Genomic DNA, 18,451 nt, shown 5'->3' with positions numbered 1-18,451 from the left:
AAACAAATGGTTTATAATGTAGAATGTAGGGGAACTAGCGATAGAGAACAATTAAGGAAGGGGGAATAATAACCCAATAAGAACAGATAAGCTATCGTGGGTAAATTTAACATTCTGGGAATGCCCAGGAATGACTATGGTCTGTTAATTTCTGATGGGTATGGTAGGAACAAGTTCACAGAATTGTTGCTATATTAGGTTATTTTCTTGGGGTAGAGTAGAAACATGTTGGAAGTAAAGAAGCTATCTTAGGTTAGTTGTCTTTTTCTTACTCCCTAGTTATGGTTTGTTTGAAATGTTTTTTTTTTTATTTTTTTTGTTTTTTTTAAAATTTTTTTTTAAATAGTTGATTTTTTAAAAAAAGAGTTAATTCTAAAAAAAGTGAAAAAAAAATATATGCAGAGCCCCTTTGAGGAGATGATGGAGAATGCAGGGGTGTTGGGCTTCCCACCTGGATGGTTGCTGATGTGCTCACAGACATAGGGGACTGGTGGTTTGATGGGCTGAGCCCTCTACCACAGGACTTGCCTTTAGGAAGACTGTTGCTGCAAAGGAGAGGCTAGGCCTCCCTATAACTGTGCTTAAGAGCCTCCTCCCAAATGCCTCTTTGTTGCTCAGATGCAGCCCTCTCTCTCTAGCTAAGCCAACCTGACAGGTGAAATCACTGCCCTCCCCATTACGTGGGATCTGACACCTAAGGGAGTGAATCTCCCTGGCAATGTGGAAAATGACTCCCGAGGAGGAATCTAGACCCAGCATCATCGGATGGAGAACATCTTCTTGACCAAAAAGGGGATGTGAAAGGAAATGAAATAAGCTTCAGTGGCAGAGAGATTCCAAAAGGAGCCAAGAGGTCACTCTAGTGGGCACTCGTATGCACAATATAGACAACCCTTTTTAGGTTCTAATGAATTGGAATAGCTAGCAGTAAATATCTGAAACTATCAAACTACAACCCAGAACCCATGAATCTTGAAGATAATGATATAAAAATGTAGCTTATGAGGGGTGACTGTGATTGGGAAAGCCATATGGACCACACTCCCCTTTGTCTAGTTTAGGGATGGATGAGTAGAAAAATGTGGGAAGAAAAAAAAAAAGGCACCCAGTGTTCTTTTTTATTTTAATTGTTCTTTTTCACTTTAATTTTTACTCTTATTATTTTTGTGTGTGTGGCAATGAAAATGTCAAAAATTAATTTTGGTGATGAATGCACAACTATATAATGGTACTGTAAACAACTGAATGTACACTTTGTTTTGTATGACTGCATGGTATGTGAATATATCTCAATAAAAATGAATTAAAAAAAAAAAAGAACCAAGAGTTTTAGACCAAGGCTACCATCTTCTGCAGCTGGACATGGTAAGCATGATACAGGGGTTCCCTAGCCCAAGTGGTTTCCTTTTACCATGGTAAAGTATTAAATGAAGGTGGAAAAAGTAGGTGGAAAATCCTCAGGATAGGTTTTGATCTCTAGACAGACAAATCGTTGCGCTGATTTGTGGTTACCAGCAGTGTCTCTGGAATTAGACATATTAGGTTCAAATCCTGGCTCTATCCCTACTTAGATAAAATTTCTTGGGCAAGATATTAAACTTCTCTGTGTCTCAGTCTCTTCATCTGCAAATTGGGTATCACAAGGTTGAATTCAGGGGGCAAAGACAAGATTTAATGTCCCCAGTGCCAGTTAGCTTCTGCTTTCCATGTTACAGGTGATAGTCTGGACAACCATCTTACAAATGCATGCTATTAGCCATAAGGTCAATATGGGAAAATAAGTGAAGCCCAATTACTATGGTTAATGGGTAAATAATTTATTTACCAAATACAAAGAAAATATAATAAGCATGTTTTCTAAATAGACCTTTCCATAATGAAAACTGCCAATAGAAAGATTTTGTAATATTCAGAAGTGACTAGAGTTTCCCTTCATAGTTGTAAGACTTATATTGGTTCTGCTCCAACCAATTCTACCAAATGAAGATGAGCTTACCTTATCAGCAACATCCACCCTGGCCTTGTGACAAAGCAAGAAATCCACCGCAGATAGATGATTTCTCCCCACTGCAAAATGCAAGGCTGTGCGGTTCAGCTGAGGAAACATAATTTGTGTTTTGTATGATAAACTTGGCAACTCATCTGATCCTTACTTATCATTTTTATTATTCTATTTCTTGAAAGGCCATAATTTTCTATCAGCTGTTTATATTTTGTTTATTTAGCTCTACTCGTTGCATGTAGCTTTGAAAGAAGTGAGAATCGTGTCCAGCAGAATCCTGCCTTCATCGATTACCAGATGACATCCAAGAATTTGGCAATTTAATGGGAAATATACCTCAAGATGAAACCCACTCCATAACCTGTCATTGTAGCAATGTAACAGATTTCATTTAGAGAGTAAAAGCAGTATTTTCCCCACATGCAATCATTAACAGTGGTAAATTTTCTTCCTAGAAATGTATTGATAATGCATAATAGTTTTTCTAGAGGTTCAATCCATTCATGATCTTTCTTCTGTAATTTTCTGGACCATAAATATTACTGAAACAAACAAATAAATTGCTTCTGAAGGAAAAAGAAACAAAGAAAGAAAGAAAGAAAGCTATGAAGCTGCATCTTTTGCTTCGAAGGAAAGCCAACATGGTGCTCCTGGGCTCTCCAAAGATAGTCTGATGTGTTTTGTTTGTAAGTAATACACGTGTCATATTTCCCATATTCTAGACACTGTTTTTGCTCCCAAAGAAGATACCAGGGCATGGATTTACTATTCTTTGTTTCACATAAATAATTTATTACAAAAATATGAGAACGGTTTAAACATTTGATGTCCTAAACCAGTGATAAACTAAGTTTGACAAAACATGAGTTATTTTTACATTGCAATCCAGAGCTTTCCTCTAGTATTTGTCAAATCTGGACTTATAAGCTCCCCTATTAACTTTCTTTGTGAATAAGGATGCAAACCAAAATAGCATCCAAGATAATTCAATGAAATCACTTGCATTGTTCTCATCTCTATCATTACAGATTTTAAAACACTTTGCAAGTAGCCATGTCAACAATTTGCTGTAAACAAGACTAAAGCAAATGTCATTAGAAAGCATAATATGATTCATCAGAAGTTTATAATAACTTGCTATGCTTACTGTAATTTAAAGTATCCTAGATTGCACTCCCTCCAAGTACTTTGATATAAAAATATGATTTAAAATATCAGAAAATTGTATTGAAAAAATTTTTAATTGTTTCAAAGTATATTTGGGAATCTACATCTGATATTTGGAAAAATGATTATGGCTTCACTTATTTTATTCAATAATTAATCTCCTATGCACATAATAATCTTAAGAGATGTATTCCCATATTTTTTAAAACCTATAGTTTTTGGAACTATGTAGAAATTATCCTTCAATATGCTTTTCTTTCTTTTCCTCCCTCCCTTCCTTTTTTTGGGGAGACAGGGAAGCCCTAAAATTGTTAGGCAGCAAAATTTTGTTTTTATTCCACTTAGGATGTCTATGGAACAGGAATACTATACCCATAAAACATATTATATGAATATACACAAAAATTCCCACATATACACACATAAATAAACATATAACCTCCCTTACACACAAGCACAAGTCCAAAGCATTCTTCCACTGCAAATGATTCATGGGTTTTAGACTCTGCAACTTCAGTTTCTATGACCCCTACTGCCTGGGTCAGAACTAGGTTTTCTGCAAATGGAAGTTTAGAGAATTTTGGGAAGCTTCTCTAAAGTCAGTGTCAGTAGGCTTAACCGAATGCAGTTAAAATTTCTTAATTTTGCAAATTTTACAAAATTGTGTGACCGTGGGAATACGTCGCTGAAGTCTCCCCATCCCCACCCCAGTGCCTTAGAAGGGAACTGTACAAGTAAGGGGCCCTGAAGTGTATGCTTCGCCTAGAATCACAGTAAATCCACCTCTGCTGCTCCCACCTTGAACCACTTCACAAACTGTCCTAAGCAATAGACCCAACCCCAATTGTTCACTTCGATAAACCCTGACTTGAGTGGTTCTGAGGAAATCCCCACAAAACCAAGCAGTAGGAAATCCATATTTTTGGCAGTGGACTCCTCCCTCATAAACCAGGCACTTGAAGAACAAGCAGTTAAGAGGCAGGTTTCAGACAAGGCCCAACAGCCCAACATGCAGATGCACTGTATTTCAAAAGCACTAAAATAAAAATTCATATTTTTCCTTTGGATTTCAAATTTGGAAGAACCCAACTACAAAGGGCATCCTTGGAGAGAAAACAATCCAAACCATGTAATAAAATATGCTCTGCCCTTCCAGAATGGTGAGGCCCAGGTGATCTGCAAGCTACGATGCAGGCCTAAGTTCAGGCCCCTAACTTGACAGCTTTTGTCACCCACAGACTTTGCACAAAGTTGTATAACGACCCTATGCACTTCTCCTGTGACAAAATAAGTTGAGACACTTTTGTGCCTATTCCATTGCTTGATTCTACCTTTTCTTAAACACCCTGGAACTACCAAAAACAGAGAGCTCCCTCACCTTAACCAGCACAATTTTATGTTATACTGTTATTTTACTTGATCTATATAAACCTCAGCCACCACTGGAAGTAGTCACTTGTAATATATTGACTTCTACTTACATTGTTCACAGCATTAATGTTAACTTTCTTTTCAAATAGCTTCTCCATGAGATCCAAGTTATTGCTTTTAGCAGCATTCTGAAAGCTTCTCTCATTTGGCAGTACTGAAAGAAAGCAAGCAAGCATGACTGAAGGAATTTTAACGGTGCCAAAGAGAAAGCCAATCTCATGTGGCAAACCTTAAAACTTTAAAAATGTGAAAGTCTTGAGCCTTTCACATTCTGCAATTCAGGACATGGGAACTTTGCATCAATATTTTATAAAGCTGTGGTATTAAGATTCCACTTTCTCCTAGCACTGCAAATATTTTCAGACCCTTATAAATGTTTCTGGTCCCAAACAAAACATTATTCACAGGGACCACCCTGAAGTCAGCTATGTAATATCTGGCTCTAGGAAGTCAGAGGGCTGCCATGGACATCCCAGAGGATGTTGTTTATAAAAAGTTTGTACAAGATTAGAAAGGGAGGATCCCAAATATAAGCTTACAGGGATAAAATCATTGTCTGCAGAACCCTGTGCAGATGTGCCAGGCCTGTAGGAACAAAACCTTAAAACACTGCATGTCATAAAAACAAACCCAAAGACTAAAAAGGATGACCATGCTTTAGTCTCATTTATATCAAAGAAGATAAAAGTAGATTCATACCTACTGTATAAATTACATATTACACAATTATATAAACTCAGACGATAGATTTTATTAACTAGCATAGAGAAGATACTAGAGTTTATTGAGTTTGTTTATATTGTAGGAGAGCTATAGGACTCTCAAGGCAATAAAGTCAGAATTGAAACTAAGTGAAATCAGCAGTAGACCATCTCCAAAAAGAAAGAGCCCTAAAAGAGGTTTTGGAGAAGTATTGCTGAGGAGTTTTTCAAGTTTCTGCAAAAGGCCCTTCAGAATGCTGCCAAGTCCCAACAGGGAACTTCCCTTTGTTACCCTTCTAGGTGACTTCAACATCCTCAGAGATGATTAATCCAACACCTTGGCTTCTCAGTTCCTTGACTGTTTTAGCTCCAGTCTTCACTTCTTTCTTTCCCCCAGCCTAACCTCAGCCACCCAATTTCAGTCATACTCTCGATCTAATCATCTCCCCAAACTGCACTACCTCTGAAATCTTCACTTGAAGAATTTCATTCTTTTACCACAATTCCCATCCCCTCAGCTCACCTGCCCTATTCTCCCAGTCCAGAAATTCTGCAACCTCAAGTGCTCCAATCCAATGTTTTCACCATTTCTTTTCCGTATTATTCATCCCTTATGCCCTTACTTCCCTCCTTACTCAGCTTGGTTTACATGGTCCATCCTTGAAATAAATTTCATACAAATGACCTTACCTCCCTGGCCATTCTTCTCCCCTATCAGACTAGTTGTTCAGAATCCTAATCCTGAGATTAAACCCAACTTCCACCTGCTTTATTCCTGCACCTGGCCAGCTAAACAGTGCTGGAGAAAAACATACAACCATTCTGTGGTAAACATTGTTAGTTTTCATTAATATCCGGTTCTCCTTTCTTACCTGGGCACATCCCAGCTCCCATGCCTTTAGGTGGGGCTATTGGCTAGTTCTGTCCAGTGGACTGAAAGCAGAAGCAATGGTGTGTCATTTTAGGTCTTAGCCAGCGAAAATCTCCTGTGTCGCCCTGTGGGTCTCCCTTCCCTGCCCTGTCAACGCTGGAAGCCATGTGTTTGAACAGAGGGGTCACAAGATGGTGGTGTCTCCATTAACTCAGTGCTTGGAGATGATTCTCCATGTGTCTCCCATGTTTCTGCAAGTCTTAGAAGCAGAAGCATTGACTGCCTTTGCTCCAGACTATCTTTTCAAGGATGTTCGTATGGGGAACAGGCTTGGAGGACAGAGATAGTGTCTTTCTCCAGAGCAAACGGCATGCATGCTTACCAAAGATTTGTGTTCCCTGAGTGCAGGGTTCTTCTCCTGTAACACAATCCACTACATGTGCAAGTATCGCTTGACCTTCACATCTCTTTGTGGGAACTGGGGCTTGGAGAACCAACACAAATGCTGACATTGGCTACTGCTGTTGTTGTGAGTAATAAAACCCATTGTCTCTGATCCAGAAATATCTTCTGCCAGCATCTATGGCACTGTAGCAGGCTAACTTGTTATCTTGTAAGTAGGGTAAAATCTCAGTTCTTGACACTTGGTCTGAGGGACTAGGTAGAGCAGAGGACCTCACCAACCCATGTCGGACCTGTTGTATGAGCAATTAATAGACCTTTGCTATGTTCAGTCACTCAGATTTAGGGCTTATTTGTGCTGCAGGAAAAGTTAGCCTTTTTTGACTATTACATATGCTAACTGGTGACTTAAATTCTTACTCACTAATCTCAAGTAGGGTCTCAGCATTGCCAGCAATCCTGCTACATTTCCCTAATCTTTCATTCTTCAAAATTTCATGCTTTTTCTTTCTCCTCAAATATCCTGATTTACCTAATTGACTGCCCTCCACTACCATAGCCTAATTTTCTAATATTGCCTCAGAGAGAAATTAGAAACATTTAGATAGGAATGCCCATAACTTTCCACTACTAAGTCTACAAACCTACCTACACTTACACACAGACTCTCTGCTTTGATTACTGTTTCCAAGGACGAAGCATCCCTGTGTCTACCCAAGGCCCACCTCTCCACTTGGGCTCTGGATCCCATCTCCTCTCATCTTTTCAAGTATTTCATATATCAATCTCCTGGAAAGTATCCCGTCTCTGTTCTGGATAGTATAATCTCTCTCCCATGGATCCTTTCCCTCAACATATACAGGGATGCTCTAATTCTCCTAGTGTAAAATACCCTCCCTTGGACTCACACACCTTTCCAACTCTCGGTCCACTTCTCCACCTCTCTTTACCCCAGACTTCTTAAAACTGTTCTATAACTGCTATCTCTACTTCCTCACCTCAATTCTTGTCTCAACGCATGCCAATCAGAAATCTTTCCCACCACTCCACTGAAACTGCTGTTGTCAAGGTTACTCCATCTTGCCAAAATCCAGTCATCACTTTCCTATCATTTGCATGGAACTCTTGGCAGCAGACTCTGACACATAGGACCGTACTTTCTTTGAAATGTGTTCTTCTATAAGCATCTGTGACACCACTTGCTGCTTTCCAGTCTCCTTTACTGACTCTCCTTCTTCCAATTGATCTCCAAATGCTGGAGCATCCTAGGTGGTGTATGAGATGAAAACCTTGTGTTTCCTTTCAAATGAGGAAATTTAGGCTTAGAAAAGTTAAACCACTTACTCATGTCTCATAGTTAATAAATGATAGAATTGTCCCAGGCAGCCTGAATCCAAACCCCAAACACTTAATCACCCCATGTGTCCAGAAAGTGAACACGGGAGTATACTGCTGAAGTGAAGAACCAAATTCCCTACTCTGCCATACACTTTAGCTGATACATTCTGCCAGCTGGGAGGGACTTCTCTCAACTCCGTCTCCTGGTTCCCACACAGCCCTGGTTCCAGCTTCTTGACCCACTGAATTAATCCAATGGGAGGGAGGTTCTATTTCCAGGTTCTTGTCCCTGGTATGTCCCAGGGTAAAGACAGTCATTTCACCAAATGGTATTTGAACAACTGGACAACCATATGAAAAATATATGAACCTCAATGTAAACTTCACACCTTATATAAAAATTAACTCAAAATAGATAATAGATTTAAATGTAAGACACAAAATTATAAAACTTTTAGAAGAAAACATCAGAGAAAAACTTTATAACCTGGTATTAGGCAAAGAGTTCTTACAGATGACACCAAAAGCAAAACCATAAATGAAAAAAAAAATTGATAAGCTGGACTTCATAAAAATTTAAAACTTTTGCTCAATGAAAAGCACTGTTAAGAGGATAAAAAAAGCAAGATACAGACTGGGAGAATACATTTACAACTCACATTTCTGACAAATGATTTGTATCCAGAATATATAAAGAACTCTCAAAATTCAACAGTAAGGAAACAAACAACACAATTTTTAAAATAAGGAGAAGACTTGAATAGACCAAAGAGGAACCAAAGGGGATATACAGATGGCAAATAAACAAATGAAAAGATGTTCAACATCATTGGCCACTAGGGAAATTAAAATCATGATAAAATGTCATACACACCTATCAGAAGGACTAAAATAAAAAATTACTGGCAACATCAAGTTCAGGCAGTGCCATTGGAACTCTTATATGTTGCTGGTGGGAATGGATGATGGTGTAACCATTCTGGAAAACAGTTTGGCAGTTTCGTATAAAGTCACACATACACCATATGATCCAGCAATCCCACACCTAAGTGTCTACCCTAGAGAAATGAAAGCTTATGTTAACATAAAAACCTGCACACAGGAGGCGGGGCAAGATGGCAGACTGGTGAGCTGTATGTTTTAGTTACTCCTCCAGGAAAGTAGGTAAAAAGCCAGGAACTGCGTGGACTGGACACCACAGAGCAATCTGTCTTTGGGCATACTTCATACAACACTCATGAAAACGTGGAACTGCTGAGATCAGCGAAATCTGTAAGTTTTTGCGGCCAGGGGACCCGCGCCCCTCCCTGCCAGGCTCAGTCCCGGGGGAGGAGGGGCTGTCAGCTCCAGGAAGGAGAAGGGAGAATTGCAGTGGCTGCTCTCATCGGAAACTCTTTCTACTGATTCAAACTCCAACCATAGATAGACTGAGGCCAGACACCAGAGACTCTGAGAGCAGCCAGCCCAGCAGAGAGGAGACGGGCATAGAAGGAAAACAACACGAGAAGCTCCAAAGTAAAACCAGAGGATTTTTGGAGTTCTGGTGAACACAGAAAGGGGAAGGGCGGAGATCAGGCCTTGAGGCGCATATGCAAATCCCGAAGCAAGGCTGATCTCTCTGCCCAGGGCACCTTTCCTTAATGGCCCTGGTTGCTTTGTCTATTAGCATTTCAATAACCCATTAGATCTCTGAGGAGGGCCGTTTTTTTTTTTTTTTTTTTTTTTTTTTTTTTTAATCCTTTCTGCTTTTTCTAAAACAATTACTCTAAGAAGCTCAATACAGAAAGCTTCAAAGAATTGAAATTTGGGCACGTCAAGTCAAGAGCAGAAATAAGAGAGCTCTGAGACAAAAGGCAATAATCCAGTGGCTGAGAAAATTCACTAAACAACACAACTTCCCAAGAAAAGGGGGGTGTCCGCTCACAGCCACCATCCTGGTGGACAGGAAACACTCCTGCCCATCGCCAGCCCCATAGCCCAGAGCTGCCCCAGACAACCCAGTGTGACGGAAGTGCTTCAAATAACAGGCACACACCACAAAACTGGGCGTGGACATTAGCCTTCCCTGCAACCTCAGCTGAATGTCCCAGAGCTGGGAAGGGGGAGCAGTGTGAATTAACAGAGCCCCATTCAGCCATCATTTGAGCAGACTGGGAGCCTCCCAACACAGCCCAGCAGCCCAGAACTGCCCTGGGGGGACGGCACTCACCTGTGACATAGCACAGTCATCCCTCAACAGAGGACCCGGGGTGCACAGCCAGGAAGAGGGGCCCACTTGCAAGTCTCAGGAGCCATACGCCAATACCAAAGACTTGTGGGTCAGTGGCAGAGACAAACTGTGGCAGGACTGAACTGAAGGATTAGACTATTGCAGTAGCTTTAAAACTCTAGGATCATCAGGGAGATCTGATTGTTAGGGCCACCCCCCCTCCCCGACTGCCCAGAAACACGCCCCACATACAGGGCAGGCAACACCAACTACACACGCAAGCTTGGGACACCAATTGGGCCCCACAAGACTCACTCCCCCACTCACCAAAAAGGCTAAGCAGGGGAGATCTGGCTTGTGGAGAACAGGTGGCTCGTGGACGCCACCTGCCGGTTAGTTAGAGAAAGTGTACTCCACGAAGCTGTAGATCTGATAAATTAGAGATAAGGACTTCAACTGGTCTACAAACCCTAAAAGAACCCTATCAAGGACAGCAAATGCCACGAGGCCAAAAACAACAGAAAATTATAAAGCATATGAAAAAACCAGACGATATGGATAACCCAAGCCCAAGCACCCAAATCAAAAGACCAGAAGAGACACACCTAGAGCAGCTACTCAAAGAACTAAAGATGAACAATGAGACCCTAGTACGGGATATGAAGGAAATCAAGAAGACCCTAGAAGAGCATAAAGAAGACATTGCAAGACTAAATAAAAAAATGGATGATCTTATGGAAATTAAAGAAACTGTTGACCAAATTAAAAAGATTCTGGACACTCATAGTACAAGACTAGAGGAAGTTGAACAACGAATCAGTGACCTGGAAGATGACAGAATGGAAAATGAAAGCATAAAAGAAAGAATGGGGAAAAAAATTGAAAAACTCGAAATGGACCTCAGGGATATGATAGATAATATGAAGCGTCCGAATATAAGACTCATTGGTTGTCCCAGAAGGGGAAGAAAAGGGTAAAGGTCTAGGAAGAGTATTCAAAGAAATTGTTGGGGAAAACTTCCCAAATCTTCTAAACAACATAAATACACAAATCATAAATGCTCAGCGAACTCCAAATAGAATAAATCCAAAAAAACCCACTCCGAGACATATACTGATCACACTGTCAAACATAGAAGAGAAGGAGCAAGTTCTGAAAGCAGCAAGAGAAAAGCAATTCACCACATACAAAGGAAACAGCATAAGACTAAGTAGTGACTACTCAGCAGCCACCATGGAGGCGAGAAGGCAATGGCACGATATATTTAAAATTCTGAGAGAGAGGAATTTCCAGCCAAGAATACTTTATCCAGCAAAGCTCTCCTTCAAATTTGAGGGAGAGCTTAAATTTTTCACAGACAAAGAAATGCTGAGAGAATTTGCTAACAAGAGACCTGCCCTACTGGAGATACTAAAGGGAGCCCTACAGACAGAGAAACAAAGACAGGACAGAGAGACTTGGAGAAAGGTTCAGTACTAAAGAGATTCGGTATGGGTACAATAAAGGATATTAATAGAGAGAGGGAAAAATATGGCAAACATAATCCAAAGGATAAGATGGCCGATTCAAGAAATGCCTTCACGGTTTTAACGTTGAATGTAAATGGATTAAACTCCCCAATTAAAAGATATAGATTCGCAGAATGGATCAAAAAAAATGAACCATCAATATGTTGCATACAAGAGACTCATCTTAGACACAGGGACACAAAGAAATTGAAAGTGAAAGGATGGAAAAAAATATTTCATGCAAGCTACAGCCAAAAGAAAGCAGGTGTAGCAATATTAATCTCAGATAAAATAGACTTCAAATGCAGGGATGTTTTGAGAGACAAAGAAGGCCACTACATACTAATAAAAGGGGCAATTCAGCAAGAAGAAATAACAATCGTAAATGTCTATGCACCCAATCAAGGTGCCACAAAATACATGAGAGAAACATTGGCAAAACTAAAGGAAGCAATTGATGTTTCCACAATAATTGTGGGAGACTTCAACACATCACTCTCTCCTATAGATAGATCAACCAGACAGAAGACCAATAAGGAAATTGAAAACCTAAACAATCTGATAAATGAATTAGATTTAACAGACATCTACAGGACATTACATCCCAAATCACCAGGATACACATACTTTTCTAGTGCTCACGGAACTTTCTCCAGAATAGATCATATGCTGGGACATAAAACAAGCCTCAATAAATTTAAAAAGATTGAAATTATTCAAAGCACATTCTCTGACCACAATGGAATACAATTAGAAGTCAATAACCATCAGAGACTTAGAAAATTCACAAATACCTGGAGGTTAAACAACACACTCCTAAACAATCAGTGGGTTAAAGAAGAAATAGCAAGAGAAATTGCTAAATATATAGAGACGAATGACAATGAGAACACAACATACCAAAACCTATGGGATGCAGCAAAAGCAGTGCTAAGGGGGAAATTTATAGCACTAAACGCATATATTAAAAAGGAAGAAAGAGCCAAAATCAAAGAACTAATGGATCAACTGAAGAAGCTAGAAAATGAACAGCAAACCAATCCTAAACCAAGTAGAAGAAAAGAAATAACAAGGATTAAAGCAGAAATAAATGACATAGAGAACAAAAAAACAATAGAGAGGATAAATATCACCAAAAGTTGGTTCTTTGAGAAGATCAACAAGATTGACAAGCCCCTAGCTAGACTGACAAAATCAAAAAGAGAGAAGACCCATATAAACAAAATAATGAATGAAAAAGGTGACATAACTGCAGATCCTGAAGAAATTAAAAAAATTATAAGAGGATATTATGAACAACTGTATGGCAACAAACTGGATAATGTAGAAGAAATGGACAATTTCCTGGAAACATATGAACAACCTAGACTGACCAGAGAAGAAATAGAAGACCTCAACCAACCCATCACAAGCAAAGAGATCCAATCAGTCATCAAAAATCTTCCCACAAATAAATGCCCAGGGCCAGATGGCTTCACAGGGGAATTCTACCAAACTTTCCAGAAAGAACTGACACCAATCTTACTCAAACTCTTTCAAAACATTGAAAAAAATGGAACACTACCTAACTCATTTTATGAAGCTAACATCAATCTAATACCAAAACCAGGCAAAGATGCTACAAAAAAGGAAAACTACCGGCCAATCTCCCTAATGAATATAGATGCAAAAATCCTCAACAAAATACTTGCAAATCGAATCCAAAGACACATTAAAAAAATCATACACCATGACCAAGTGGGGTTCATTCCAGGCATGCAAGGATGGTTCAACATCAGAAAAACAATCAATGTATTACAACACATTAAAAACTCGAAAGGGAAAAATCAATTGATCATCTCAATAGATGCTGAAAAAGCATTTGACAAAATCCAACATCCCTTTTTGATAAAAACACTTCAAAAGGTAGGAATTGAAGGAAACTTCCTCAACATGATAAAGAGCATATATGAAAAACCCACAGCCAGCATAGTACTCAATGGTGAGAGACTGAAAGCCTTCCCTCTAAGATCAGGAACAAGACAAGGATGCCCGCTGTCACCACTGTTATTCAACATTGTGCTGGAAGTGCTAGCCAGGGCAATCCGGCAAGACAAAGAAATAAAAGGCATCCAAATTGGAAAAGAAGAAGTAAAACTGTCATTGTTTGCAGATGATATGATCTTATATCTAGAAAACCCTGAGAAATCAACGATACACCTACTAGAGCTAATAAACAAATTTAGCAAAGTAGCGGGATACAAGATTAATGCACATAAGTCAGTAATGTTTCTATATGCTAGAAATGAACAAACTGAAGAGACACTCAAGAAAAAGATACCATTTTCAATAGCAACTAAAAAAATCAAGTACCTAGGAATCAACTTAACCAAAGATGTAAAAGACCTATACAAAGAAAACTACATAACTCTACTAAAAGAAATAGAAGGGGACCTTAAAAGATGGAAAAATATTCCATGTTCATGGATAGGAAGGCTAAATGTCATTAAGATGTCAATTCTACCCAAACTCATCTACAGATTCAATGCAATCCCAATCAAAATTCCAACAACCTACTTTGCAGACTTGGAAAAGCTAGTTATCAAATTTATTTGGAAAGGGAAGATGCCTCGAATTGCTAAAGACACTCTAAAAAAGAAAAACGAAGTGGGAGGACTTACACTCCCTGACTTTGAAGCTTATTATAAAGCCACAGTTGCCAAGACAGCATGGTACTGGCACAAAGATAGACATATAGATCAATGGAATCGAATTGAGAATTCAGAGATAGACCCTCAGATCTATGGCCGACTGATCTTTGATAAGGCCCCCAAAGTCACCGAACTGAGCCATAATGGTCTTTTCAACAAATGGGGCTGGGAGAGTTGGATATCCATATCCAAAAGAATGAAAGAGGACCCCTACCTCACCCCCTACACAAAAATTAACTCAAAATGGACCAAAGATCTCAATATAAAAAAAAGTACCATAAAACTCCTAGAAGATAATGTAGGAAAACATCTTCAAGACCTTGTATTAGGGGGCCACTTCCTAGACTTTACACCCAAAGCACAAGCAACAAAAGAGAAAATAGATAAATGGGAACTCCTCAAGCTTAGAAGTTTCTGCACCTCAAAGGAATTTCTCAAAAAGGTAAAGAGGCAGCCAACTCAATGGGAAAAAATTTTTGGAAACCATGTATCTGACAAAAGACTGATATCTTGCATATACAAAGAAATCCTACAACTCAATGACAATAGTACAGACAGCCCAATTATAAAATGGGCAAAAGATATGAAAAGACAGTTCTCTGAAGAGGAAATACAAATGGCCAAGAAACACATGAAAAAATGTTCAGCTTCACTAGCTATTAGAGAGATGCAAATTAAGACCACAATGAGATACCATCTAACACCGGTTAGAATGGCTGCCATTAAACAAACAGGAAACTACAAATGCTGGAGGGGATGTGGAGAAATTGGAACTCTTATTCATTGTTGGTGGGACTGTATAATGGTTCAGCCACTCTGGAAGTCAGTCTGGCAGTTCCTTAGAAAACTAGATATAGAGCTACCATTCGATCCAGCGATTGCACTCCTCGGTATATACCCGGAAGATCGGAAAGCAGTGACACGAACAGATATCTGCACGCCAATGTTCATAGCAGCATTATTCACAATTGCCAAGAGATGGAAACAACCCAAATGTCCTTCAACAGATGAGTGGATAAATAAAATGTGGTATATACACACGATGGAATACTACGCGGCAGTAAGAAGGAACGATCTGGTGAAACATATGACAACATGGATGAACCTTGAAGACATAATGCTGAGCGAAATAAGCCAGGCACAAAAAGAGAAATATTATATGCTACCACTAATGTGAACTTTGAAAAATGTAAAACAAATGGTTTATAATGTAGAATGTAGGGGAACTAGCAGTAGAGAGCAATTAAGGAAGGGGGAACAATAATCCAGGAAGAACAGATAAGCTATTTAACGTTCTGGGGATGCCCAGAAATGACTATGGTCTGTTAATTTCTGATGGTTGTAGTAGGAACAAGTTCACTGAAATGTTGCTATATTATGTAACTTTCTTGGGGTAAAGTAGGAACATGTTGGAAGTTAAGCAGTTATCTTAGGTTAGTTGTCTTTTTCTTACTCCCTTGCTATGGTCTCTTTGAAATGCTCTTTTATTGTATGTTTGTTTTCTTTTTAACTTTTTTTTTCATACAGGTGATTTGAAAAAAGAAGGGAAAGTTAAAAAAAAAAAAAAAAAGATGTAGTGCCCCCTTGAGGAGCCTGTGGAGAATGCAGGGGTATTCGCCTACCCCACCTCCATGGTTGCTAACATGACCACAGACATAGGGGACTGGTGGTTTGATGGGTTGAGCCCTCTACCATAAGTTTTACCCTTGGGAAGACGGTTGCTGCAAAGGAGAGGCTAGGCCTCCCTGTATTTGTGCCTAAGAGTCTCCTCCTGAATGCCTCTTTGTTGCTCAGATGTGGCCCTCTCTCTCTGGCTAAGCCAACTTGAAAGGTGAAATCACTGCCCTCCCCCCTACGTGGGATCAGACACCCAGGGAAGTGAATCTCCCTGGCAACGTGGAATATGACTCCCAGGGAGGAATGTAGACCTGGCACCGTGGGACGGAGAACATCTTCTTGACCAAAAGGGGGATGTGAAAGGAAATGAAATAAGCTTCAGTGGCAGAGAGATTCCAAAAGGAGCCGAGAGGTCACTCTGGTGGGCACTCTTATGCACACTTTAGACACCCCTTTTTAGGTTCTAAAGAATTGGGGTAGCTGGTGGTGGATACCTGAAACTATCAAACTACAACCCAGAACCCATGAATCTCGAAGACAGTTGTATAAAAATGTAGCTTATGAGGGGTGACAATGGGATTGGGAAAGCCATAAGGACCAAACACCACTTTGTCTAGTTTATGGATGGATGTGTAGAAAAGTAGGGGAAGGAAACAAACAGACAAAGGTACCCAGTGTTCTTTTTTACTTCAATTGCTCTTTTTCACTCTAATTATTATTCTTGTTATTTTTGTGTGTGTGCTAATGAAGGTGTCAGGGATTGATTTAGGTGATGAATGTACAACTATGTAATGGTACTGTAAACAATCGAAAGTACAATTTGTTTTGTATGACTGCGTGGTATGTGAATATATCTCAATAAAATGATGATTTAAAAAAAAAACAAAAAAAAAAAAAAAAAAAAAAAAACCTGCACACAAATGTTTGTAGCAGCTCTATTCATAATTGCCAAAAACTGCAAAGAGTGGAAACATATTCAACTGGTGAATGGATTCACAAACTATGATCTACCCATAAAATGGAATACCTCTCAGGAATAAGCTGAGTGACAGATGTCATTCTCAAAAGGTTACACTTTCTCTTACTCCATTTATATGACACTCTTGAAAAGACAGCACTTCAGTGATGGAGAACCGATAGTGGTTTCCAAGGCTTGGGACAGGGTGGGTGAGTGGGAGGGTGGGACTGCAAAGGAGTAATGCAAAGGTTTTGAGGAGATAGAACTGTTCTGTTCTCTGACTTGGGTGGTGGGTACATGAATCTCTACATGTTTTAAAATTCATAAAACAGTACTTTCATAATTATTTTCATAATATCAAAAAAGGTCAATCTTATTGTAGGTGTAGTAATTAAAATAATTTTAATGATTAATTAAATTAATTAATTCAAATAATTTTAAAAATAAGAAACCAGAAATCCAGATTCTTGAGTGATTTCTCCTAAATTTAAATGTTAGCAACTAAATTTTAAAAAACTGTTCTGTGAGCCAACACACCACACCTGAGTTGCCAGATTCTGCCCGGAAACACACAGTTTACAAACCTGCCTCTTACTCCCAGGCCAGGGGACAGCTGCAGGCTCAGCCATGCAGTGCTCCTCAGACACAGCTGAGAAACCAGAAAAATCGTTTCCTACGTCTCACTAAAATGGTAACACAGCGCCAAGCAAAAATGTGTTATTTTTGGTATCCTGTCAGAGTTAGTATGTAGGAGCTAAGTTTAGTTTAAATTCAATCACACCCCTCTCCCATAACATCTTAGCACTTATTAAGAAGAAAATGCTGTGATCAGGAAACAGGTCTTTTCAGGCTCCCAATATCTATCCACCTGACCTTTTGTGTTCATCCTTATTTCAACTTCTCCTCTGCTTTTCTACCAGTTTTCATAACAAAACCCAGGTAACTCTACAGCACAGAATTTCCCAGAGTTATTTTTCAAGCCCTATTATATGATGTAAGTAGGTGTGCCGGTTTGAATGTATTATGTCCCCCAAAATGCCATTATCTTTGATGCAATCTTGTGTGGGAAGACGTATTAGTGTTGATTAGATTGTAATTCTTTGATTAAGTGTTTCCATGGAGATGTGACCCACCCAATTGTAAGTGATAACTCTGATTAGATAATTTCCATGGAGGCATGGGCCCGCCCATTCAGTGTGGGCCTTGATTAGCTCACAAGAGCCCTAAAAAAGCTCAGACAGGTGCGAGCTTGCTACAGCCAAGAGGGACACTTCAAAGAACGCATAGGAGCTGAGAAGAGGAGCTGCAGATGAGAGACAGTTTGAAAGCAGACTTTTGCTCTGGAGAAGCTAAGAGAGGAAAAATGCCCCAAGAGCAACTGAGAGTGACATTTTTGAGGAACTGCAGCCTAGAGAGGAACATCCTGGGAGAAAGCCATTTTGAAACCAGAACTCTGGAGCAGACACCAGCCACGTGCCTTCCCAGCTAACAGAGGTTTTCCGGACACCATTGGCCATCCTCCAGTGAAGGTACCCGATTGTTGATGACTTACCTTGG

General features: G+C 39.5%; 1 protein-coding gene across 1 annotated transcript in view; it reads right to left on the bottom strand.

The window, feature by feature from the left end:
• Positions 1–18,451, bottom strand: part of ANKDD1B (ankyrin repeat and death domain containing 1B) — a 98,368-nt gene that overhangs the window by 74,912 nt on the left and 5,005 nt on the right. Inside the window, exons 2-3 of the mRNA XM_037801473.1 lie at positions 4,651–4,754; positions 1,997–2,095 (exon numbers count right to left, since the gene is read on the bottom strand). Of these exons, the coding sequence (XP_037657401.1) occupies positions 1,997–2,095; positions 4,651–4,754 (203 nt within the window). The remainder of the gene's footprint in view (positions 1–1,996; positions 2,096–4,650; positions 4,755–18,451) is intronic.

Source organism: Choloepus didactylus, chromosome 13 (genome assembly GCF_015220235.1).
Source record: "Choloepus didactylus isolate mChoDid1 chromosome 13, mChoDid1.pri, whole genome shotgun sequence".
NCBI lineage: Eukaryota > Metazoa > Chordata > Mammalia > Pilosa > Megalonychidae > Choloepus > Choloepus didactylus.
The sequence above is the reverse complement of the archived record's forward strand: the minus strand, read 5'-3'. Positions and strand labels throughout refer to the sequence as shown.